The following is a 26,866-nucleotide window of genomic DNA, read 5'->3' on the forward strand; positions in this document are numbered from 1 at the left end:
CTCCCAACGTGGTAATACAGGTCCCAGGTTTAGCTATTTAAAGGACAAAGGGCACTAGCAGGCGGCATCCCCAGAGAAGCATGCTGTCCAGCGGGTACATCACTAACAGCTGGCAGCTGAAATAGGATGACAGCTTTGGAGGCTGCATTTGGTGGGCACTGAGCCCCTCAGCTCCTGCTGCCTTCAAAAATACAAAGGGATGCACAGCACTTCACAAACAAGACTAAAAATATCTAGATAGATGTTGCAAGGAATAAAATGCATACTAAGGTAAATACGTGATGAATAAGTCAATGTCTAAGATGAATGGCTGGAGATCTTTATGAAGGTGGATTCCCTTAAAGAAGTCTCACCATACTACCTTGGTAGCTCCTTGAGGCCCTGTTCCTTGCATTTATGTTGACTCGCGAGCTCTGTGATTTGTAACCTCAGTTTCTAGCAGCTGCCCTTCCCTGTAGCTGCTGAACTGAGACTCTGCCATGACTTAAGAATAAAGATGGCTACTTGTTAAATTAGAGGTCAATTAACTCCACCAGTAGATGATGCCACTTGCAATAACTGCTCTCAGTGGGTACCACTCTTCCTGCATGAAGACAGAAGACGAAATGAGGCCTCCATTGGCTCTGGATGCTCTCTTGGGTACATGACATACAGCCCTGCGTATAAAATGTCAAAACAGCCCTGTCGGAGATTCACTGGCTGCTAAAACTGTGAAGATCTCACAGCACCGTGGATTGCTGTTGACAGAAAAGCAGCGCCCAACATAACACATGCCTTGTTAGCAAACTGGAAGCCTCTCAGTAGTCTGGGGTGAGGGAATAATAGAGGAAGCCAATGCAATGCAAGACAGGCCTGTGGAGAACAGCAAGTGAACGAACCTTGGCGGAGAGTCTAAGCAAACCCTCAGACTAGCTCTTTTTTTCCCCTCTTTCAAACTCTCTCTTCTGCAAACATGGGCAGTTTTCAATGAGCGCTTCCCACCACGTAAGTCAGCTGCTGAAATCAGCAGCATCTTCACCAAAATGCCCATCACTGGCACAACTGGCCTGCACAAAGAACTGGGAAAGCCCTGCCACTAGTTTTCAGACAAACGAGACGTAAGGCAAAATGCCAACCATCCCACCATGCCGGTGTCTCTCCCCTACACAAGCAGCTGTGACTTTGCTTTTGGCATTCCTCCTGGCCACAGGGCACTGCAGCCAGCAGTGGGACACCACAGGCACACCAAGCCAGGACGGGGGGCAGGCACGCAGGTGGGCTTTGGGGCAGGGGGAGGCCCATACTGCTATGGTTCTTGGCTACAGCTCCTCTGTCCCTGCCTTCCAGTGCCCCCATAAACCACTTTCATGCTCCAGCAGAGCGCTATGACATCTCAGCATGGCGAATGCTGGGTCATCCCAGGGAGCCAGCATTGCTTTGGCAGGGCTGTGAAACAAAAGAAACATCAGCCTCAGAAACACTTTTTTATTTGCTGCTGCTGAAGAAACAAAACCTTTATGTGCAGCAACTTTGCATTAAACAAGAACATTTGTGGATCCTGTTCTTTAACCTTCTGCATCTGGCTTTCAAAATCTGCCCTGTTCTTTTTCCACGTGAAAGACTATGGAGCTTATTTTTGTTTTGGTGCTGGTGTGCAATGCTGCCAGAGAAGCGCACTCAAGCTGGCACAGACCGAAGCTGGTGAGCCACCCAAATTATTGTTGGGTGGTTCAGTCCCTCTCTATTTCAAGAAGCCTCTGGGTATAATGACAGGAAGCTTGCCGGCAATTTTAAGCCAAACCTCAGAGAGGCTGGCATTCAGTCTGTGTTAAACGCTCCTTATTAAAAGCTGTCCAGTCCGGATTCTGGGTGGAACTTTGATATCTGCATGGAGCAAAGAATAAGGGGCACGTTTGCAAAATCAATTGTGCAGTTTTTATATTTACTGCACGTTTACCACATATGTCATTTATTACACAGTGGAAAACCGTTAAATGCACAGTAGTTGTGCCAAGTGGCATTATGCTTTTAACAGCTTTATTCGTTTAACAGCTCCAGTTCTCATTATATTTTGCCATGTGGTACATGAGATTTTTATGCATTTAACAGTTTAAAAGGGTTCCATGGTATTTTCCTTTTATGTATTTCATACTGTGCCTGGGATTTTGTTTGGGGGTAGAGGGGTTGCAGACTGTAACCCCTGTACCCTGACAAGAGAAAGCAAAAGGCAAAGAAAATTAATGATTAAATGAGGAAGGGAAAATGAATCAGACCTTCATGTGTCAGGGCACAAATACCTGTAACAAGGACAAGGCTCTCCCAAGTGCTTTGATAGCCTTTGATGCTTTGTTTATACACCTCTCAACCTCTTTTTTTACATCTACTTTTACGACTACTATGTTGTTTCCCTGCAGAGAGCAAAAGAAAGTATATATTTTGCAGAGTGCATGCATCTAGGTACTTCTGTTCCACTCTCTCATTGTCACAGACACGTTTGTACCTTTTTGCGTGCATCCTGATGCACTCTCCTAGCACCGCCAAGTAATTTCATCCAGGATCATAAGCGGCCCTTTTCACCGAGTAAACAATCCCTTCCAACAGTCTCCAATCTACTTGCTGCCCTTCCTACAAAAAAATTCTGACTGTCTTCCTTTCAACAAAATCCCTTCTGGTGCATTATATTTTTTTAAAGAGGTGGATGAAATTTTTAAATTAATGGATCCTCTTCAAGAATTTCACCCTGACCTAGGTTTGCCTGCATGTATTTTTTAAACCCAAGGTGGAAATTAATCCAGGAGAACTCACTGCCGTGGCCTCTCATGCCTTTTTGTAAAAATGATTGGATCCGATGTGAATTATTCACATGGCAATACCGTCTGCAGCACATACAACATGCAAGAAAAAGGAAACACCTGCCTAATATGTGGTTTCCCATTGCCTTCCCTCAGTTAATCACTTAAGAAAACAATTGCTTTACCTGCGAAATGAGAAGGATACCACCATTTTAAAAGGCCCTTGTCCCACTAGCAGAGGTGAAAGTTATATACCACCAGTGGGAGAAGACACGCGTGTTTGTACAAAAGGGCAGAAAAAGCTTGGCTGTGAGCTCATCCTTTCCTCAGCCTATTTTAAAAGGGAAAAGGAAACCACTTAAGCAGGCAAAAGCCAAAAACACGACAGGTTCCCCAGAGATGAAGATTATTATTATTATTGTAGGAACAGATGTATTTTTATTGGTGGGAGGAGGAGATGGGTCTAGCTCCAACCCCAGAGTTTGCTTTAAAAGCAAAACCCCCAAAAGCCCCGCAATAACGAAACCCCCTCCACCACTCACCTGACTTTTATTGGCAGCCACTTTGGCAAACAGAGCTTGAGATACCTTGGCCCTTTTCATCTCCTGTTGGATCTCGTCATAAATGGCAGCTGTGATGTTGACGTTGGCGCCGTCCGCCTTAATGGGGAGGTCTGTTGTTGGTGTCGAGGTTTTGGCCTACCAAGAGACCATGAAAATAATAATTAAAAAAGTGCTGCTTTCAGCCCAGCCATCTGTGCAGAAATTATCAAAGGATTTCAGTCAGCTGATGCCAAACTGCATTAGCTACAGAGGGACACTTCCTGTCCATTATTCTAATCAGGTTAATTGTGATTGGAAATAATTGCAGTGCATTCCTATAGGACACGCAAGGCCCTGTCAACTCTCCCCCTCTCCCTCTCCCAGCATGTTTATTGAGCAGCTCAACAACAGGATAGGTAGCCGGGGCACTGGGCTGCAGGCAGTTGCTGAAGTTGCCTTTGCCAGCCAGCTACTGCCGCAGAGGCACCAGCCTCTACCTTCTCCCCCCTCTCTAAAAGTGGCCTACACCTTGGAGGAAGAGCCAATTCTCCCAGAAAAAATGAGTAAATGGGTAGAGGTCTCTAAATAATAAATTATTACTCAATTTAATGCACTCCCTCAAGTCTCCCTCATCCTTTATTAAAACTATACGTATGTCATTTGAGTATGTATGGTTTCCCAGCTTTATCATCATTATGCTAGCCAGACAGTCACCTAATTTCACCTAGGAAATCAGTGGAAATGAAAAAAAAAAAAAATAAATCATTTCATAAAGCTGGGCTTTGGCATGCCTTTGATGTGCTGCCCTCATTCTCCTAAACTCATATTGAGATTTTGTGTATTCCGCTGCACTCCTTTTAATTGAATGATTTCCCATCAGCTTCTGTGACAAATGAAGGACAATAACGGATGCTGCCAGTACTTTCCCCGGGCTGGACTACCCCTCCACGGCTTCTATCAATACAGTTCAGCAGGCTGCTACAAGACTTTTATTTTAAAACCCCTCGTCCGTGGCGGTCCCCAGAACGTACTGGCAGGCGAGGGAGCGAGGGCGGTGCGATGCTCGCTGAGCGCTTCCAGCACGAACAGCCCCTTGGAGAGACAGATCTCGTTTGCTTTCCTGAGCTCGGAGAAGAGATACCAGGGCTGATCACTGTACCCCTTACACCGTTTAAGGGAAATACGTAGGTTACTGATATAAAACCTCTGTTTTCTTTTGAGATGTAAAGGTCTTAGGAAACAAAACAACCTAGGTGGCAAAGCTCGCACTTCCCAATAGATCCAAACCTCCCATAAACCCTGGTGACATTCAGATATTTGGCCCAATTATAAACCTTTTCAGCTGGCTCCTGTTTTTGCGCCAGAGTTGAAGCCTGCTAGAGTACATCTAACGTTAATTTTTAACTAGGCAGACATGCCCAAATGCCTATTTGTTAATGGGAAGGTTAACTAGGCAAAACCAAACCTTCTGAACTTCTCCTTCTGTTTTGCTGCCGTCCTCCAAATCTTCCTCTCCCTAACGTCTTTTTTGTACCAAAGGCCACATTAATAATGGAGCCAAAATCCAATCAAGACAACAATCTAGACTAATCACTCTTCCTACCGCTTCCAGATAAAGCTTTAACCAACATCTGTCTTCTCCCCTTCCTACCCCCAAGCTCAGCAGGCACTCCTCTGGGCTTGTTCCCTGCCTGTTCTACATGGGCAGGACCACGTAGAAAGAGCCTAAGATTTTCCTGCTTCTGCTAAGGCTAGACCCCACATTCAGGGGGGGCATCTGGACGGCAGCTGGGGCAGACCAGAGCCACCCATGTCCTTGGAGGCCAGTGCTAAACCCACCACCATTCACAGGCCATGAGCACGTGCTGGGTACAGCCCGAAGGATAGACTGACAGAGACACCACGCTCTGAAATTCAGCGTCCACAGATAGATGAGAGTTAGGGCAATTGTGGGAAACATAAGAAAATAACAAAGAGATCATGGGAAGGCAGAGGACTGTCCAAGTCTGTCAGGACTCATTTAATGGAGCTTAATTTTACCAAAGGCCTTGCAGTGCTTTGATGGGTATAAAAAAAACCCTTCCCAGCCTCTGGTGCGTTTGGCTAGCGCAGCAGCCAAGGTCACCATGGCCTCAAAGGCCATTATGGAGGCCTGAGATCCTGGGAAGAACAAAATTAGTGTGTAAAAGAAAGATTTAAAATACAGATCCATCCTGCATGAGTCTCCTACAGTGCTAGTTCCACAGCCACACGTCAGAAACAAGCCTGCCCTACACACCTTGAAAGCTGTGCCGTTTTTTATTTAATCACCGAAATAGGTAGGGCAAGTACCAAACCAAAATATTACAGTGACTGAAATAAAGTATTTTATGTTAGAGGCCTAGATTCAAAACTGGTCTTGAGATTAACAAGAATTTTGCTGTTATTTAAATGTCTCGTTGCAAACAGTGGGCAAAAAAGAAAAAGAAGTGCTTGCAACCACAGTGCCAGAGCACTGAAACCCAGCCGTTGCTGCTGGTCTTCCACGTGCACGCAATTACCTCTAAGAGCTCACTCAGAGCCTCTTCCCCACAGCTCTGACACCCATCTGCTGGATCAATCTGCCGTTCTCACCTTGGGGCAGGTCCTGAGCAGGGGACACCCATGAGGCGGGCGAGGGGCTGGCTCCGAGAACTGACCCGGGTTGCTCTGCGTGCCCCGACACCAACACTTCCACAGGTATCATGTGCCAGCGCTCACCTCCTACCCGGTGAACTCAAGCATCATTCCCAGAAGCATTGCCGCAGGAGATCGGTATCTATGGAAACCACGTTTCCAAATGCCATTCCATCAACTTCTCCAGCACCCAAACGCAATTCCCAACAGGACGCTACAGCTCCTACCGCTGCCGCCCCAAAGCACCCCGCTCCTGGGTAGGTAACGTACCTGCCTGGGGAGGCAAGGCTGCCGGGAATCACTGCGCTGCACGTGAGGATGGCATTTGTCTCGTCAGAACTAATACCGGGCATATGGGGAAGCACAGTAGCCGTGCCGCCTGCCCGGGAGCTGGGAAGCAGCCTCATTTGCAGAGGTGTCCAAGTTGTCAAAACAGCACCTGTGCTGACTGGTGCTGGCCCTCAGAGGGCTGGGAAATGTTATCCGGCGGGCACAAGGCGAGCACTGGGTACACAAACCTTTGTGTGTCGCTTTTGCTGATTAAAAACCTCACAATATTCTACTGGAGTCTTCAAGTCAAAATAAGGCAAGGAGGGGCTGCTTTCTACTTCCAGAAAATGGTTTTCTAGCAAAGCTTATCTCTTAAAAAGGCAGGCAAAATTTCCATTATTTTAAATCATGTTCTAGCTGTGGCTAGAATGTCATATTTCGACAGAGGAATGAGATGGGGCAACAGATCCAATTTTTATTCTTGCTGGATTGCATCTAACCTCTCAATTTCCTTCTGTTATTTGATTTTAGTTGCGAAATCTATTGCAATAAATGTAAGTAGCAATAAGCTAATTCTTTCATGAATAAATATAAATGCAGAAAGTGGATACACTCCTTAAACATTAAAATAGTTCCCTTTATAAATTCATTTTCACTGAAAGGTAACTAAAAAAGATAAGAGTTATGCAATGAATTTCCCATGTAATAAAAATTCAGCATCAAACTTGTGTTGGCAGGATATGCTTGGTTTCAGGGCAAACAGTTCTTTACATCATGTATTGTGGTGAAGTGCACCCAAACACCAGGGTTAAACTGAACAAGCTCAACAGTTTCTACGATATCAACACACTTCCCTTAAGGATGATCAGTTCGCACATAAAACTACCCTCCCCCCCCCGAGTACTTACCTATTTTTAGTAGCTGCGGCCACAGAATTCAGTATGAGAAATGCTCAGTAATACTGTTACAAGCATGGCTAACACAGACCGAGACCTTGCAGACTACAGGACTGTGAAAGCCCCGAAGAAGAAGGGATATACGGGCCCATTTACTAAAGATCAAGAGAAGTATTAGAACTGAGCCGTCATGTCTGCACAGTTAGAAATTTCAAACTCAAGTTAGGCAAATGTCATGACAGGAGTTAATCACCTCTGTGCAAAGCACCCTCGCTTTTTCAGAGTATACGTCTGGGACTGCAAGCAGTCTGATAAAAGGGGGGATGACTAGTACGGTGTAGTATGTGGATGCTCTTTCCTAGTGCAAAGGAACAACCTACCAGGGAAGTGGGTGGCAACAGCACGTTAATAAACACGTGCAGTGAAGTCAATGAGATGACAGCTGCTTTGGAGCTGTAAAGCATCATCTTCCTTCCCAGCACCCTGCCCATCTCTACTTTCTGTACTTTAAATAATTACTCATGTAACCATTTAACTCAAGGACTGTGATTTCCTATGCATAACACGGAGCGCACTGATTTCTAGCAATGTCTATCTAATTCACTGTAGACCTCTGATCACTACACGCTTTTTATCGCAACATACATATACCTCTTCACAAGCCCAGAAATTTCCTCTGTGTTCTGCAGAATGCAACTGACACAGATAAAAAGTTATACCCACTATCTTTCTGTAATATATTCTATAATAGTCATTTAGTGGACATATATCAACAGCCTGTATGTAATGCCCACGTGCACTCTTTCAGGCGCTAATGTTACATGCTTTTTTGCTTTTATGTTATTGATTAAAGCTAGAATCACCATCACAATGTCTTGCTGAAATCCACTAAACATCTCTTAACAGCCACTCCAAAACCTTACAAAAGGATTTCCACAACTCATCTGGGTGAGGGGAGCAACAGACACGGGAAGGGCGGAGAGGAACTGCTTCCCTGGACTGATCCACGCAACAAACAGGTAACAAGGGATCACATCTTACCTGGGGGGTTCTGGAGGAGCTTGGGCTGCTGGCAGCTGAAGACACCATGCTCACGTTGGGGTTCATACTTCTCTCTCTCTCGTCCTGATAGATACGATCCCGCTCAGAGTCAGGCAAGTTGAGGAAATTCTGCATTGCCCTTAAGTTTACCAGGAGAGACTGGGAAGCTGTCCTAGGGTCTTCTTCTTTACGCAGGATCTCTGACAACAAGCCCTGGTTCAAAAAAAAAAAAAAAAAAAAAAAAAGCCCAGTCATGTGTTGGTTTTTCTTTTTTTTTTAAATTTGTTTAGTGTAACCAGCTGGGTTGCAATACTGAGAACCTACATCAGAATCTCATGGGCTCTCCCAGAGGGGATATTTTGTAGGAAAGTGTTTGTCTTCTGGGGGCTGGGATTTATTTTGGAACTGTCCTATTCTGGCACTGTAATAAGCTTCTGAGTATGGAGATGCTGGATAGGAAGGTAGGTGCACTGGGTAGAAGAAATTGCAGTTACCGCCAGGTGCTTGCTGCAAATATTTTAGGAGCTGTTAGATCTCTCTCGATATCTCTCTTTCTCTCTCTCTCTCTCTCCACTTGAAGCTGGGAACACTTGGCAATCCTGTTCATCTTTGACAAATCTGCCAAGGTTGGTAAATTTAGTTTCGACATTTAAATAGTGCAGGAGGTTTATAAAGAAAAACGTTTGGCTGGGTTTTGATGTTATAGTCCGTTCATTTTGGTTTGGACAGACATTTCTGAGAGGAGAAAAATGGAGCAATAATAAAGCCTTAGAATCTCGCTTTAGGGATTTAACCCATTCTTTCATGCCACATTTTAAAATACCACAGACTTTACATTGCAACCATGAATGAACACCATATTCATGTAGTTTTTACAAAACCCATTATTCCAGGAGGTAACCAGCACAGCACTTCCAAAAAAAAGGAAGGGAAAAAAAAAAAAGAGTTGGAAAGATGAAAATGTCATTAAAAGAGGCTTAAATCTAATGATGGGATTAATTTTATGCATAACTGCATGCACTCAACAGTTCCACAGATTACCTAGAAGTTAAAGGCACAAGGCACAAGCCTGGATCAGGGCCTACAGAAACGATCAGGACACAGCGTGTGCCACCAGCTCCCCCCAGGCACCCCCTCGCACCTGACACATCACAAATGGGTATTTCACCACAAAAAGCAGTAATGGCAATTTTCTGAACTACAGATGTTTAAACGTACCGGTGTCCAAAGAAGCAGACAGGGATCATTTCTGCCCATGGAGACTACTTATAACATACCATAAGAAATGGGGGTCAGAGGCACGTTATTTTAAAAGGCTATTCTGCCAATATGTTTCCCGGAGCACTCCGACTCCCTTCCTGCTTCCCGCCTGCCACGACCCAGAGGCTCCCTGCACTGGTGCTGCCAGGAATGCCGGCCACAGGAGTCGTGTGAAACCCTGGTTGGAGCTCAGAGGGTTCACCTCGACCTGCTGCCATCAGAGGAGCAACCTTCAGCAACTGGGTGGAAGGGACACCACAGTGTTCCCAGACACCACCCAGCTGTCGCTGCTGACATGAGCGTTTCGCAGGTACTTTACAGCCACGACCGAGGCAAGCTGCCTTGCAAGTACAGGCAAGGCTTACGCCTTTCTTGTAAGAAAAATGTTACTAGAAAACAACCACGCAGTCAAAACCCTGTAACATTTATTAATTTATTTTCTTCCATATCAGAGAGTTTCCTCCAAAAAGCCTTGCCACTGCTACTACAGTTGACCATTTAACCAAATGCCAACATTTTTAGTATATATTGATCTTATCTACCAGACTTCCTGACAAAACCAACAGACCAGCAAATGACATATCTGCATCTGCATTTATCTGCTATCTGCTATTACACACGCACACATTGAAACACATACGTGAAAGCTCTGTTTCAGCAGCTCTATTTCAGCAGCGCTTACACCAGAAGTGCTAAAAGGAAGCTCCACACACAGCCTGAAGGTAGGCTGCACACAGGTCTGTCTTCTCAGCTCCTCATCTACATAATCAAGCTACGAGATTCCCAATTACATTTTCCTGCAATTATCAGAGTAGTTACCAGAAAGACCGGAGCTGGGAATGAAGCCATGGTGGGACCCTCTGGTCAGAAATGGGATCGGAGAGAGAAGCCGGCTGGTGAAAAAGGTCTGCACTGGGAAAAAGTGTGAAGAAGGTGCAGTGCTGGGCTGGCCTCTGCTATGCTCTGCAACTTCCACACAACTGCATGCTCATACTTGGCCTCCTCCTCAGGGTTTACCACCCCTCAGAAAAGCTAGGCACATTTTGAAAAGCTTTCCAAAGTTTGCCAGGCTCACAGGTCAAGGGAAAATAACTGAAAAAGGATATTAAAGAATCCTGAAGCCATGACTTGAACGATCCTAAGATCGATACAGCAAGTCCCTATTATAATTTTCTCTTGAAGTCACTGGAAAATTCTCCAAATGCAGTAAATAAATTAAACATTGGTTCCACAGATTCTCTAAATTCTTAATTTCCTGTGTCTTTTAAAGGATACATAACTTCTTTTTTTAAAAGAAAAGATCAGCTTCAAAAATTAATAGGTTTAGGTTGAAAGAAAGGTACCTGAAAGCTACTGGAGCTGACTCTAAGACAGCTTTTTCTCCCCTCCGTCTTAGCCTGGCTAAATTTATGGTTCAATTTCAAAAATGGAGAGCAGAAACATATGTGAAAGCATGCCAGCAATTACTTTGCAGTCCAGTCACTGACTCCCTATGTAAATCAGAGGCTTAATGGTACAAGTGGCTTGGTCATGGCACTAACAGCTATCTCACTGCCTGAGATAACAACTCGTGTTTGAAGGCTCTGATTCATCACCAGAAACAGCTTATCATGAGGTAGATTCAGTGGTTTTGAACTCTAGCCTACACCTCGTGCTTCTACGAGGGTCCTACCTCTGCTACAAGGGCGTAGCAGTATTTTGCATCGCCGCTCAACCACCCGGCTGTACAGCCTCACCTCCTCATGCAGGCACCTGCTCCAGGGAGAGCGACCGGCTCCTTCACCCAGCGCTGCGACGGAGGCAGCCCCTCGCCGAGCCCTGCTCCCCCATGCCCTGCTCCAGCCTCCCAGGTAGAAAACCTGGTTGCAAAAGGGGTTTTTCTGCAGCTCCTCCAAGGGCTTTGGCAGCTTAGGAACCATGTAAACAGCAGGAGAAATAATAGGAAAACTGGCTCAGAGGGAAAAATCTCATGTCCTCCTGCAACTGAAGATAAACAACGCTGGCAAACAACAGTGGCTAGATAGCTGAGTGATAGGGGAGGACAATAAAATAAAGTATCTTGAGAGCAATAACGTTTACAATAATATAATTCTGAGCTACTGAAGTATACACAAACTAACCAGTGAGCAACGTTATAAAAAATAAAGTGATATTAAATAATCTGTTCAGCCTTTTTGTCACCTGCAACAAATTAGGCTTTCAATATGCAAAACATCTTCCTTCCAGAAAAACAAATGATCATGATTTCATTTAATTGTAATTTAATGAGGCATAATGTATTTTTTAAAGTGATATACACCAGGTGTGTGGTGAGGAAACTGGCCCTGCCAGACAAACCCTACTGTTTCTATTTTTGAGAAAACCCTAAAGCCAGCCAGGGACTGTTTTCATTTCTGCAAATTATGTTTCTGCTGGAGGGGGTGAGGGAGGGAAACCCGCAGCATTTGTACATTTGTTATAAAATTCCATTGGCTAAATAAGCTCATTCCAACTTCCTTACATCTCACATATTAAAAAAAATAATAAAATAAAATTGGCAGTTTGCAGAGTAACCAACTCTGCAAACCTAAAAGAAGACCTTCAGGGACTAGAAAGTCTCAAAATGATTTTAAAGAGCCAAATAGATCTTCTACACTGAACACAGCTCTCAGGATACATTTTAGGACACAGAGCTTGATAATATCTTTGCTTTTCCACTCCTGTGCATCATTTTAAAACCAGTTGCTGAAGAGGCAACTGATGAAAAGTTTAACGTTCACACAGGCTGTGCTCGCAAACGAGGCGTGCGCTCACCCTGAGACGAGGACTCTGCACAAGCACAGTTTGGCTTACCCTTGGAACTTGCACCATTTTTAAAATTACACACTGGATCCATAATTGACTTTAAAAAAATAATACCAGTGGTGGAGAAGGGAGGACACGTCCAATCAAAACAAAAAAGTCACTGGATCTATTTAAGGTAGGATTAATTTTGACAGTGTTTTTTCAAACTAGCTGGAATGTAGTCCTTCCAGCCAGCAAAGTCACTGTCGTGGGGGTTTGCTTTGCACTCATTCCATGAAACCCCGTTTGTGAACTCATTTCTTTTATTTTTATTAACTACAGGACTTCCAGGACAAACAACCCAAACATTATGGGCAAGAAATCTTTTTTTTTAGCAACTTCTGAAAGACGATGCAGTACAATGTAGAGTGAATCTTCTTCAAAATGATTCCTACATCTGAAGGACCAACTGACCAGCCTTTGAGGCCAATGCAAAGGCTTGACCAAAGCCCACAAAAGGCAAGTGAGGCTGTTTTGCCTTCTTCCCAAAGGGCTTTGGCTCAGGCCTGGCAAGGGTGTACATGAGATCTCAGTGGGACAGCAGACTGCACTACCAGTGACCAAATGCAGGACAGCTTTGCAACCAGAGCTTTTCAAAAGCAATGTGGATGGGAGTGCTGGGTCATGCTGGAGTGCAGCCCAGACACCGATGTCCTGGGGACAGAGGAGGATGAGGGCCATCAGGCAGCAGAAGACTTGCAAGCATGGGCCAGGACCTCACACGCGTCAAGTCCGATGACTTGGATGGGAGCTGTGCTCCCCCTCACACAGACCTAAGCAATGTGTCTACCAGGCACTAAGGTTAGGAAAGTTCAAAACAGGCTTTGGACAATCGAAACACTGGCCAAGGCAAAAACTTAAATAAACCCAACTAATGTGCTAAACCTCAGTTTTTATATTCTGTATAAGGAGATTATATATATGAAGGACTAAAAAAGCATAAACACTTTTTTCATACTTTCGGTTTATTTGTGCCTCTTCAGCTATTGCCAAGAGCAACAGAGAAAATGCTGAAATACTAGAAAAATATTGCTTCTGTAGTACTTAAAGCTCCACGTACGTTACACCCAGTACTTGCAACTGACCGTCTCAATAGAAAAGCTATTCTGCTTCCCATCAGGTATAGAAGGGACTCTGATCAGGATCAGAAAATGGAGGGATTTATTCAAATTCAACATCTGAATCTTAAAGATCAGTCATATAAACCTGTCCCCTTTCAGCATCTTAGTTCAGCACGCAACGCCTATTTCTAGCACGCAAGGCAGCACTCAGGAAACCCCTGGTTAGCTACTCATTCCTACTGAACTACACTGAAATCGTACCTTCAGCATACAACAACAAACTTGATTTTGCCAGGCTAAAAATGACAGTTTATATTTAAAATTGTTTGCTACTTGCAACTGAAAGCTAGAGGAGACAGATCAGCGCGGGAAGCTCTGCAGCAGAAGCACCAACTTCTCATAACCCTCCCAGGAAATGAAGCTCCTCCACCTGCTGTGTTTTTCTCACGTCAAGGCAGGCTTTTACCATGGCATCTCTTTGCCTCTCTCTACATTTACGCCAGGTGCCACCTTCATTATTGTCTTCTGGGCTGAATAACATACATTCGAGGTGGGGGTTGGCCTCTTCTCCCAAGCGAATAATGACAGGACCAGAGGAAATGGTCTGAAGTTGCGGCAGGGGAGGTTTAGATTAGATATTAGGAAGAATTACTTTACTGAAAGAGTGGTCAGGCACTGGAACAGCCTGCCCAGGGAGGTGGATGAGTCACCATCCCTAGAGGTATTTAAGAAACGTCTAGATTTGGCACTCCAGGGCACGCTCTAGTGACAGAGATTGTAGGGGGTTTTTTTGTGTGTGTCTGGTTGGACTCGATGATCTCAAAGGTCCCTTCCAACCATGAAGATTCTATGATTCAACAATTCGGAAAATACTTGTCTCTGCCTCTAAGCATACCGCACTCGACAAGAACCTCTATATGAAGTAATTGCAGGCCTCTTAGAGATCAAGCTTATTTTCAAATGCTCACTGCTCTGTTTCCTTTCCCTTGCAGCTCTTCCTAATTCCAGGTAGGATATAAAGCAGAAGTGCTGGAAGTCTCTTAGAAATGCTTATCCTGGCAACGTGTCCAGTCCAATTTTGCTGAGCTAAATTGCTTTAGATAATCAGTGGAAATTTGTGAGTGCTTAGCCAAACCAAGCACCTTCATATCCATCTTGTTGCAGTTTCCATCGGGCAAAACTGTGTTTGTACCCTGTTTTCTGACCAACTCCTCTGTCTCAGTGGGCAAAACATGCAGTGCCACTTTCGTGTCACTTCATATGAACTTCAGAACTCAAAGGACTTTGACTGGTTTTCCATTGGTGTGAATGGGAGACCAGCTGCCTCCCAGTGCCCGTCAGTGTAGCTGAATGCATCACATCAGTCCCTCATTTATAAGAAATCTCCTGATCTCTAGATTCGCTGCCTACAGCCAGAGTATAAGCCTCGTCCTTAAACTCATTTAACTAATGCTAAAATACATACATCTCAGGAGAGAGCTGCTTAGGCACAAAGCATTTAGAGGCTGATTTGAATAAAACTTATACAGGGTGCAACAATGACAATTTGATTTTTATTATTAAAAATGAAGTGTTTAAATCCTCAAAGAAAATGCCTTTATTGCATTAGTTTAATAAAGCCTCTTTTTTATTATGGTATCTCTTTTTATGAGGGAAGACAGGATGCGCATGTGGAGCTGAATGTGGATGCATGGGGGAAAAGAGGCAGAGAAAGACCGACCACCTGCAGTCACAAAGTGCCACCATTTATATGACATGCATGTCAAACCTTTATACTGAAATATGCTGGAAAATGAGCAAGACACACAGCTCGTGCACACTGTATATCCGTGCATTTGCTTCCAAGGCTCAGGACTCCCGTGCATCAGCTGAGCAGGCAGCAGCCGCCTCCTACAAGCACGCATTCTGAAAGCCTGACTCACATGCTACTTAAGATCTTTTCATTCAGCCTATTGAATACAATTAAGTTAATTGAAACTGAAATTTTGGGCAGTGCAAAACCCACTGTTGGAACAAATATCCCATGTACCAAAAATCTGCAATTTATTAAATTAAGCACTTCCCTTACAGACTGCCTTCTTTCCTGCGAGTACAACAGAACGCTGCTTGTGCCACATTACACACAAGAATAAAACAAGCAGGCAGCATGAAAGGGTTTCATGCAATAAGAGAGAGTTTTCTATGGGGAAAAAAAAACAACAAAAAATCCCCCCCAAAACCAAAACCAGAACCCTTGCTAATTGAAAATCTGTGCACAATGGGGCAGACACCATAGCAATGAATGCAGCACAACTGTCTCACTAGATACCAGGCAGAGAATTAAAGCTGCTTGTCTTCCTCTCACGTAAGTTAAAGGGAAAATCATTTGCAAAAGGAATTCTGTCCAGGATTTGGCTCCCCAGCAAGTAGAGGTGGAAGAGTTAGTTATTTCAACAAGCCATATTTCTAACCTTAAAGCCTCTTAGAGGACCCTTTTCTGATCCCACTTCAGTTTGGGGCAATTTTCCCAAAGCAAGCAGAATTAGACATAAATGAGGAGCCACCACCCACCTCGCCTGCCCCCAAAGCCTTTCTTTGGAGCTTCCTTACCAACGATGCTCCTGCTTTCAGAGCCGCCAACCCCTCTATAACTGACTGACGCCACCTCTGCATGACACAGAAGCATTATTTCCCCCTTCCTCGTTGCAGGAGCCAGGACTTGCCCACAGTCGCACCAGAAGCTGAGGCACCATCCAGCATCGATCCTGCATTTCCCTACGCCTCAACCCGCTCCTGCAGCCACGGTGAGACTGAATCCCTCGAAAAAGTTGGATCAGTTTCGTTTATTTCATCATACATTTCACTACATCTGAGGCTGGCAGAGTTTCCTCCTCCCTGGGCTGTTTACCTCCTTTAATCCCAAGAGGCACGGTCAGGCAACCAGTTAAGAGGGCAGGAGCTGAACTGGGTAAGCGCTGCCTTCCTATCTGCTGGAAAACCAATGCTGTCACCCGAGCTACTCAGGACAGGAGGAAGGGAGCAGTGTTCTTTGGGAAAAGATTTATAAGCAGCCTGAACATGCCTAGTGTTTTTACCCAGCTCTCTTTGTATCTGGCACCACAACTGTTTCATGCAAAAAGCCTCAGGTTCACGGATATTTCCAGTTTCTGAGGCTGTTCAGTAAAACAAGCACTGGCCACTCGCCCAAACATTTTACTAGTTTTGGCTATTATGTCAAAACATTGGCAAAAAAAAAAGATGTTTTAAAAAAAAAGAAAGATATCAACAGAAACGCTCATTCAGTCTATAGGCTGTGCAGTCCACCAGGCACTCCTGAGGAGGAGTGGAGCAGTTCACTGATCCAGTTGATTCAGACTCTCTGGACTCTTAGAAACAGCCTGACCAACTGTCCTGGCTGCAACTCCACGAGCCTGCAGCAAAGAGGGACACTCAGCAAGCAGGTAGAGGAGGGAGAGTACATTCATTTTCCCTATGCAAAGCAGGATTCAAATGACCTATTTCCAGCTAGGATTTTGAAGAGCACAGATCACTTCACACCTCCAGATTTGCTAAAAAAAGCTTTCCAGAGAAAGACAAGGTAAATCTGAGAGAGCATGTTCATGCATTTGCTTTAAAATAGTCCTCTTACTTCTGTAACCATCACCACCTGCCCATTTCTCAATACATTACAACCCGCAATAAGCAAGCTTTGGTTATTACAACCTTTTGGTTGCAAGTCGAATGCTTTATTAGGAGACGTGATAGTGCAAGGAGGAGATGACACAACGACTCTGCTCTGAGGATGGCCAAAATTCATGTGCGTATGGAAGTCCATAGGCTTGGTAGGAGCTTTGGCCAGCAGCCCCCTTGTCCTGCCTCCCATTCCATGGTAGCTCTGCTGGCCAAACAGAAGAGCGGTTCATGCTTTTAAAGGTTGCTAGTCACCTTCCCTGCATCTGTGTTCTAGCTGGCCCACACATGGAAGCTGCCTTGATTCAAAGAAGATGCATGCTTCAGACAGGTAGGCATTTGGGGAGAACTCCAGCCTGCCCTGACAGCCCCTTTGATTTTACTGCGCTGTTGGAGACCAACAAGGGAGAGCTGCTCCCCCTGCACGTTAAAGCCTTCTCACCCTCTGCAGCCTGTGTCTTACAGGCACTTCCTTCACTCTGGCCTTTTCAAAGCTGTGATTGCTTTTACAAATGCACACAGGGCAATTTCAAGTGCGAGGTGCATCTGCTCTGCCTCTGACAGTTTCGCTCCTCCTGTGGATTTGCGCTATTAATCAGACTTTACCTTGTTTTCTTCTCAAGATTGAATGGTTTTATACAATCAAGAAGTGCCAAAGTGTTACAGAAAGCAAAGCTTCCACTAATGACTTTTAATAGCAACTTCAGCTTACAGCTTGGCTGCATGTAAACATGCTTTATGAAGATGCCCTCCATTTTAAAACAAAGATATCAGGTGTGACCATGTAACTCTCAAGTGTTTGATGGGCCTCATACAGCTCTCTGCCCTCCATTCAAACCCACTCACACTCTTGCACGCAGTTTTTAAGACCCAGACAAGGATGCCTATCTTTCCATTAGCGAGCTATTAGTTCATAGCAGCAGTCCAAACAAAGGCAACTATGTCAATAAACAACACATTCAAATCAAGGAGCCTGCAAATTTCCAACTTATGGGTCACAGGCCAGCAGAGCTGCAAAAGGGAGCCAAGGCCAAGGATTTTGGCCGTGAAGAACTTGGGCACAAACTTTACAATTACAAACTTTGCAATTACATGGGCAAGAAAATGGACATCCTGCCCCAGCAATACTGATAACCGCCTTAGTCACAGCGGTTCCCTGTAAGGAGCCAGTGGTCCCCCTGGTTACCTTAGAAGGAGGGAAATGATGGCCAGCTAAGCGTAGAGTCAGGAATATAAACATCCCTTACATGTTGTCCTCTCTGCCTGCATCATACCCGACTCAACGTTGCTCCCAGAATAGGGCAGAATGGCCCCGGCTCCATTCCTTGGCCTATACAACCCTCTGGAGAAGTTTGAATAGCAACACACTGCAGTCCACAAGAGAAAACCATACCTGGAGTTAAAAACTGCAGTGCTGCTGGCATTCACAAGAGAAAGGAAGGCTACATAAAGCCTAAGAAAGTGTTTTTCCAACATACACCATTCTTACGATTGCTAAGCAGGTTATAGGCAACACTGGCTTAGACAAACATGGTAGTGTGCACAACCATTTTAAATATTTTGAAGGTTGTGTAAGAATTTCCTACTCACTGGAAATGGTGTCATTAAAACCACCTTCCATAACTATATTGTATCTGTGGGTCTAAGAACTCTCCTCTACCAGTCCTGTTTGCTGAATAAATAAGCATTTAGATTCCACAGCAGGGTGAACTAAAATTGTGACATTGACTCTCTAAAGATAACATAAAAAGAAGGTGCAGAAGTTAGCCCAAGGCATTTACTAAAAATCAGTCATACACGTTTTGAGGGTTTTTCATACCCAGTTTCAAATGAATCTTAAAATGTTTGCTTTGGAATTTTCTGTTTGAAAGAAATCCTCTTCATGGTTAACACAGCCTGGGCCAGCTTTTAGCCAAACACCCCGTGCAGCTCTCCCGTGTGCCCAGCAGGTACGAAGCTGCCTGGTGTTCAGTCCCATCTCAGAGTGGGACCTCAGGGGGAGCCCTGTGCCCCAGGAAACACAAAGGGTTTGTCACAGAGCTTGAAGTGCTTTGTTTTCATGTATGCAGACAACATGGCCATAGATATAAGCAAATATTGTCTTAAGCTATGTATTTCCAACTTTAAGAGGAAGACTTGGATGTTTCACAAACCGTACAATTGCACCTCTCCTTCTTCTGACCCTCCTCACGTCCCCCTTCACACACACATACGTACATGTGTCAGCCATTTGTTCCGATGGGTTTAGCCTAGTTTGGATCAAAGCTTCCTCTACTTCATTTACCAGATTTGCTCAGATGGAAGGTCTCAGGGGAGAAATAATGTTAGTAAGAAGGGGGTTTTCAGCATTGAGTATGTAGGTCATTGGACTTTAAAATAAATGAGAGAATAGTTTATCTACTAAACAAGCCTCACAGTACATATTTCATGAAGCTATACTTAATTATAATCTAATGTGCACCACAGAGCTACCATGAAGAAAGATTAAGCAGTGGCCCATAATGCAGTGATTAATACAATTATTAGCTGGCCGGCATACGGTATCTATTATTTGGTACCACCATGAGAAACAACAGACCTCCAGTTTCTAAGGCTGGCACTTCCTGTGAAATGCAACAAACCCAAACATTTCCAGAGAGAAAGGCCCATGTCTCTGCACCTCGCGAGAAGAGAATCCTTGGAGGCAGCAGGAGGAGTGCAAGGGAGTGAAAGCAGACTTGAACTTCCACTTCAAGTGCCTTTTACAGGGTTTGCTTCTCCACCATGGGTGTGCGGGAACATCCCCCATCTTCCACTGTGCAGCGCAAGGCTGACTGCCTTCTTAATACCTCAAACAGCCTCTGATGCCAGGGGAGATTGATTTGAGTTGGAGTTAAAAGCTGAGGACAGGGAAGCATAAATATGGACCTACACTCTTTTGCTACGGTGATGGCTCCTAGGGACATGATGCACTCTATGTAAGATCCCCTAGCCTTCTATATTAAGGTACTGTAGACTAATGAAACACAGCTGTGAGATGAACAGATCTTTTATGGATGTTTAAGACTTGCCTGTTCTGGAATCACGGTCATGGACTGTATAGTACATCATATTACTTATGATGGAGGGCCAAGAAGTAGGTAATTTCTTTACTTTTCTATAAAATCATGTATGTGTCTGATATCTTGTAATAAAGTGATCAAAATTGGGAAGATTTTTTTTTTTCCTGTAGAATAGCTAGAGAAGTTAGTTCATCCTAAGTTAAATGTCAGCAGGAGGACTGGCAAAACCAGTGATGCTAGCACCCCGAATTTCAGGCCCTGTTTTACATACTGAACTCAAATGTAAACTGGTCGGAGGACACAGCATCATATCCCATTTTCAGGTGCAGTCCTGCCCAGGAAAGGTGCTTGGCACCTTCTCAAAGGACATTACCTTGGCACGTCCGCTCAGGTCCTTGCTCCTGATGAGTGAGCCCAGCCTGAATCGTTACACACTTGGTGTCCTAAGTCATACAGCGCATTTGAAAATGCTGTCAGGTGTGACTGACCCACAGTCACACTGCCAGGAGCCACTGAATTTGGGAAGAAACCACATTTCACCCAAAGACCTGTTTGGTGTCCTATACCCAACTAGATCTATGCCAGAACACTGCAGGAGGTGTAAAAAGAAAAACAAACAAACAAACAAAACAAAACACCCCCACCCCAAAACCATACTGCAGCTGATTTAGTCCAGATTTCAGATTATCTGTCAAGAGTGTGGTGAAATCTCTACTGTGGCTGCTAATAAACACCATAGGCAGATGCAGTGCTGTGCCACCACTAGGAAAAGGCCAGAGCGGTCTCTCTCACATGCTTACCCCTTCCCTGCTGTCCTGGGAAGTCCATCTGCAATGTTTGGTCAGTGATATGCAAGGTTTGGGGATTTCTAGACACACAGAATCAAAACCTTGCCTCCTTTTAAATACTACAGCAGAACTGTCGATTTAACACACAAGTTGTCTGACAGCTTTCTCACTGGGGGATGAGCTTTTGATTTAAGGGCAGACTTTGGCATTACCAACCCAGTCCTCCCAGTCTGGCTGAAGCAGAGCTTCACGTTCAGAGACAGTGGCAAAACCCTCACCAGCAAGGTTACTGCTGACCTCTTGCTCAAGTTCAGAATATGTCATTCTGTCAATACCATCTACCTTGATTATACCAGGCTTTATATATCACGGGTTATGATCCCAGAGGGATGAAAAGCTTTTCCAAATTAAAAGCAGCATTTTAAAGAGGAAATACTCATACATTCCTATGTAGTTTTCATTTGATATCCTCAAGGCTAACCCCAGAACTCAAAGTCATGTTGATTGGAAGTGAATGTTTTTTCTGAGTGCAGCCATCTTACGAATTTAATGGAAGAAGGGAAGTAATAAAAATGTGCTCCATACTTTAATTAGTTCCCTCATAACATGGCATTTCCAAAATGGCAGTGCCAAAGAAAATCATTAATCCAGGAGAACAGACAAAGGCACTGTATGGGGCAAGGGACAGACCTGCAGGAGACACACACACGTGGCCCTTGTTTTCTCTTGCTGGTAAAGCTTACCTCAAAGACCAACTCTGATTGCGCAAAAGAAATCTGTACCAATATTAAATATGAAGCCCCTTTCCATTTCTTTGGCCTTGTTACAGAGTATCACAATTGAGAGATCATCTTTTGAATGCCTTGAACGGTATCTGGCAGCAGGATGAATGTAAATGGCCTATTTTTCTGGACACGCATTCACCCTGGGTACGGCAGGTGCTAGGCTTAAGCTGACGCTATCATGCGATCATTTCAACATCTGCATTTCACTATGCAAGTGAGAAAACCTGTGTCAGATGTATGAAAGCAAACACGACCTGCTGCAAACAGCAGACATCTTTCCCAGCAGTCAGTCCTTAGGCCTACACACGATTGTCTTACAGATTTCTTGTGTCAGTAGCCTCTGGCAATAGCTGTGGCATTAGTTGTACCACAGGGAGGAACCAAGGAAGCAACAGAAGCCCCAAGACACCTCTGACTCTCAGTCTCTTGCTACTTCTTCCTGGCCATCAGGCAGGGGCAGATGTGGAAGTTTATAACCACAGAGAGGAACTCGGGGAAGAATTCACACAAGCAGAATTATTGCTAGGGAACAAAGCTCAGGTGATGGCACAGGGGTGACCCAATCCAAGCGAACAGCTGTTCCATGAAGGAACAGTCTTGTTCGATCCCAACAAAGAGACTGGGGGAAAAAATGGAGGGTAGTTTGACCTGTTCCTGTGGCACAGCTCCTGCGTTGATCTGCAACAACCATACAGCCCCCACAAGAGCCACAACTTTGCCCCCTCAGCACTTCTTGGTTATAGAACAGAAATTGATACCTGTGTGCGGTTGAATGCTACTCTTGCAAAGACAGCTTGAGACACACTGGCTCTCTTCAGCTCATCTCTGACTTGCTGGTAAATATCTGGAGAGACTTCCACCGATGAATTTGATGGCTCTGGTTTGACAGCTCTAGGGATGGGTGGATGATTCAAGAACTGCTGGTTGATAGCTTGTGGGTGCTGGTGAGCCAATAGCCGGCTGACAGCAATCTGTTGGTTTATCAGATGGGCCATTGCTATCTGCTGCCTCACCAGTTGTGGACTGAGCTGAGGAGACAGGAGCCCAGGGTTTATCATTGTCTGCATCGTTGGCACTTGGTTTCGGATTGGAGTACTGTGGTGAATTTGGCCATGAGGAGACTGTTCGTTAGTTTTTCCCAAGGTTGCCAGCTGGTTGATATTTGGTAAGTGCATGGGACGTTGACCAAGAACACAATAGTCTGAAAGGTTTTCTCTTTCCACTCTTTCCACTGTTAAAAGAGAAAAATTAGTTTGCTGTCATTTCAGTTTGCACTTAGAAGAGGACTGTTAGAGTAAGGGTTACTGCAGGTGACCGTACACAACAGCATCCGCTGTAGTTTGCAAATCTGCATTTGCATAAAAGCTTCACAGAAACATAAGCAAAAGCAGCATAAAGTAAAAGCAACAACAATAATTAACATTCTTTTGGACTTCTCAGGTGTCACCCACTGCTCAGGAAGCAGGTAGCAGGTATCAAATCGGTAGCAGGTATCCTCTCCAGCCCCATTCCCTAAAGAAACGAGCTTGGACATTTCCACTGTCGCTAACTTTTGAATCTGTCACCAAATTGAGTAACTTTTAAAAGGGGTGATTTTAAAAGGGGTGAATGTTTCAGAATCACTGGCATCTAGGTGAAGGAAAGAAAGCCAAAATAGTATCCACTCACACAAACCCAATGGAAACCCGACCATTCCCTGTGCAGCCCATGGAACAGCTTCTCATTACAAACTCAGCAACTATATCTTATCTGACATAAACTCTACTTTGCGTTGTGCGTGGACAAAATTATCTGGTAACGTCAATTCACCCCAAAGCTGCTTGAGTGACAGTATGCTACAAAACCATGTGATTCACACATGAGAAAATTTTAAAGCAATGGTTCCTATATCCAAAGCCTCACCACTATAAGTCTGTCCAGAAACCTTAAAGAATCTCTGCATGAAGGCCCACTTTAAAGAAAGTAGCCTCACTCTTTTAAAAAAATAAATTTGTTTGGCACAACAAGACCCATGATCATTAAGTGACATCCTCCTACAAAAAAATTAAACACTACAAACCAAATGCATATATTGTAATTTTCTATACAGATACGTATTGTCCCTTTTAAATATGTTACACCAGCAACACTGCAGTATCTTTTTATGTAACTGCAAAAGTAAATGTGCTTATTACAAAGCTAAATTTCCTCTAAAAGTAGTATTTGAAATAGGAAATTAAGTTTTAAAAGTACATAAATATAACTTTTGGATATATTATATAACTGTTATGTAATAGTTGGGGGTTGGACTAGATGATCTCCAGAGGTCCCTTCCAACCCTACGATTCTGTGATTAGATATATATTAGATAATTTTAAGTAATCAGAAGTCATTTTACAGTAGCTTGCAGATTCAATGAGTCTCACTACATGCAATTGGATAGGCATTTATATATTGATCTGATAGAAAAGTGTTCAGGGACGCATATCATACGACTAGAAAACTACCAGCTCACCCCTGTATTGCTCTCAGCAAGTAAGAAGATAGGATTTATTTCATAAATGCCATAATAGCATTATAACTTGTGTAATGATTAACAACTGTACAAGGCTTTGAACTCTTTTTTAAAACTTAATCTATATAAAGCTTTGAAGCTTTACACAGTTAATACTCAGGATGACAGTTTACTGATGACTTTCTCTGTTTCCTTCTAAATAGAAAGACAGCTCTTTTCACCTTCCACAGTTAATATCTCAGACGGAGAGGGCTGAATTCTCACTGGGGAGGGAGTCATGCCCTGAACACACACGAACACATACAGTTACTATCTTTAGAGCTGTCATTCTGGAACATCACAAGTACTGAATTTTACAACTAGGTGAATTAGTACCCCGGATTTTCTTGTAAGAAATTTTAACTCACTCTTCCCATTCTTTTAAAGAAAAATCCCACATTTCTATGAAATAATTGCTTTAAAAAAAAATTAAATTAAAAATTAAGCATTTCTAAGAGAAGTATTAATTCCATTTTCCCACAGAAAACGTTTCAACCCAACTGATTTTCTAAATAAGTGCTTATTTGTGCAGTGTATTTCAACTATGAAACTCAATGCAATACGTGCAATACACAAACACGATTGTCAGCAAATGACCACTTTGCTACGTTACTCACAGCCTGCCTGAAATATATAACGCAGTAATTCAGTTTGCTGAAAATATTGAAAATCCCTACTCAAATGTCCCTCCTCGCGATGTCAGTAGGAGTCCCTGAAAATCAGGTACAGAACGCTCTGTACCACTAGTCTCTGGCTTTAGGAACAGCCACTGTGAAGTATGAAATAGGAGCAGTGTTAATACCAGGGATGGACCCAGTGTGGATATAGAGATGCCATGGGTGGGCAAGGGAGCCAGGAAGAGAGGCTGCTTTAGCACAGCCCCAGCCCATGTTCTGCGCAGAGCCCAGATGGCCGCACTAACTCTTGCCTCCTCAGCCTCTCTGCAGTAAGTCTGCACCTGAGTAATGCCATTAAATATACACAATTGCCAGCAAAACCAAATGCAATTATTCCAAAGGTGCAGTAGCTACTTGGCAATCAGGAATTAATCTGATGTAAATAGAATAAAGATGTTGCTCAGTGTGCTTGGTGCTCAGCGAAATACTTGGAGCATCCTGCTAAAAGAAAACACAATAAGAACTACTTTTGGTCTTCATTTACATCCCCAGAAATCTAGAGTTCTTCCACTAGGAGTTTCAGAAGAGCTGAAATAAGTTCTGAACTATTTTGTAGTTTAAGAAATACACAGAGAATAAGTAACTGAAACCAACAAATTACTACTTGTTAGAACACAAAAACAGTAACCAAGTGTTTTTGAAAACTTGGTGAGAAATAAATATAAATAACATTCAGTTTCTGGGCTGAACCACATTTGCCAAGTTTCCACCCACTCCTGACTTCAGTGCCAAGTTATAAACCCCTATAAAAATAAAGTTTAAGATGAAAAGGCTGCCAGGCTGTTAATCTCTGCAGCGCTACTTGGAATTACAATTACACAGAGACATCACCTGACTTACTTCCATAGGTGTATTTTTCCCTTATTATCAGTTTCCTTTTTCAATCACATAAGACTATACAGCCATGCATATACTCCCAATAAACAACCCAGATTCTAGTCACTTCAACCACTTCAATAATAAAAGGTTACCATTAACAGTTACGCTGGATGGAAAAAATGTGCATTACTCAACTCCTCAAGACTCTTTCCTTCTCTAACACATTGCCCCTATCAGATTCCCTGTTGTTCTTTGGTAACTATGGACTGGTAGGGCTCTGCGGGGCCGGACAGGAGCGAGCCTGAGACAACCCTGAGATGGAGACTGGCACTGCCCTGGGAGACAGGCCAGCTTGCTGGCAATGCTCTAAGAAAAAAGGGATACAGGAGCCACAAAGCTGCTGTGACATCCATGTTCTGCTTCAGATCTTCTCGAGACAGGATTTTTCCATTTGCATCCTCCATTTTCCATGTTCCTACCCCATTACAGTCTTCCCGTCTCCTTCCCTTGTTTGCTATTGCTCCACTCAAACTAGGGATATATTTACAGCTCTTGTAATCCTGTATCAACCAGCTGCTACTTGAATACATTGGAATACAAAGCAGTGAAGACAGAGCACCAGGACCTTAAAATAGGAAGGAAGGGGCTCCATGGACACGTGCTGTCTGTGTTCAAGTGCTGCTGACAAACTTCCTCTGCTAGCGATGCCTGTGCTGGTTAAACAAAAGCTGGTCCTGGAGGCTGTTACCCACCTCCATCTGTGGTGTGACCACAGCAAAAGACATGGAAGCATTTCCCTTTTCTCCCTGCATCACACTGCCTGGTACACGATTCTTGAAGCAGCTCTTTCCTTGAAGAGCCCTTTTAAACCAAGTACAACACTACTGCCATATTTGAGAGCCACGCACCCTTCTGTAGCCATACACTAGGTAGGCAGATTCAAGGTGTCTGGACGACAGGTCCTGTGCCAAGCTCAGCAAGCAGCTCTCGGAGCACTCCAGAATAACATCTACCCTTCATTTTCCTATACCCCCCTACAACATGTCACTACCTCTACAAGACAGTCAGAAAGCAACACAATCCCCAGAATGGGAGCAGCAAATTGTCATATTTCAATGTTCCTTTCTCTTCTTATAATGATTACCACGTGTGTCAATGTATTTCAATTCCATACTGAGTAAGAAACTTCCTGGATACAGCACAAAAGCAACCCAGTGCACCCTTCCCCTGTGTGA

General features: G+C 44.0%; 1 protein-coding gene across 2 annotated transcripts in view; it reads right to left on the reverse strand.

Moving 5' to 3' along the window:
- Positions 1-26,866, reverse strand: part of SATB2 (SATB homeobox 2) — a 138,102-nt gene that overhangs the window by 33,336 nt on the left and 77,900 nt on the right. For both annotated transcript variants that reach the window (XM_074595313.1, XM_074595312.1), the window contains exons 7-9: positions 22,361-22,833; positions 8,176-8,388; positions 3,314-3,469 (exon numbers count right to left, since the gene is read on the reverse strand). In XM_074595313.1, the coding sequence (XP_074451414.1) occupies positions 3,314-3,469; positions 8,176-8,388; positions 22,361-22,833 (842 nt within the window). The remainder of the gene's footprint in view (positions 1-3,313; positions 3,470-8,175; positions 8,389-22,360; positions 22,834-26,866) is intronic.

This window comes from Larus michahellis, chromosome 7, assembly GCF_964199755.1.
Source record: "Larus michahellis chromosome 7, bLarMic1.1, whole genome shotgun sequence".
Taxonomy (NCBI): Eukaryota; Metazoa; Chordata; class Aves; order Charadriiformes; family Laridae; genus Larus; species Larus michahellis.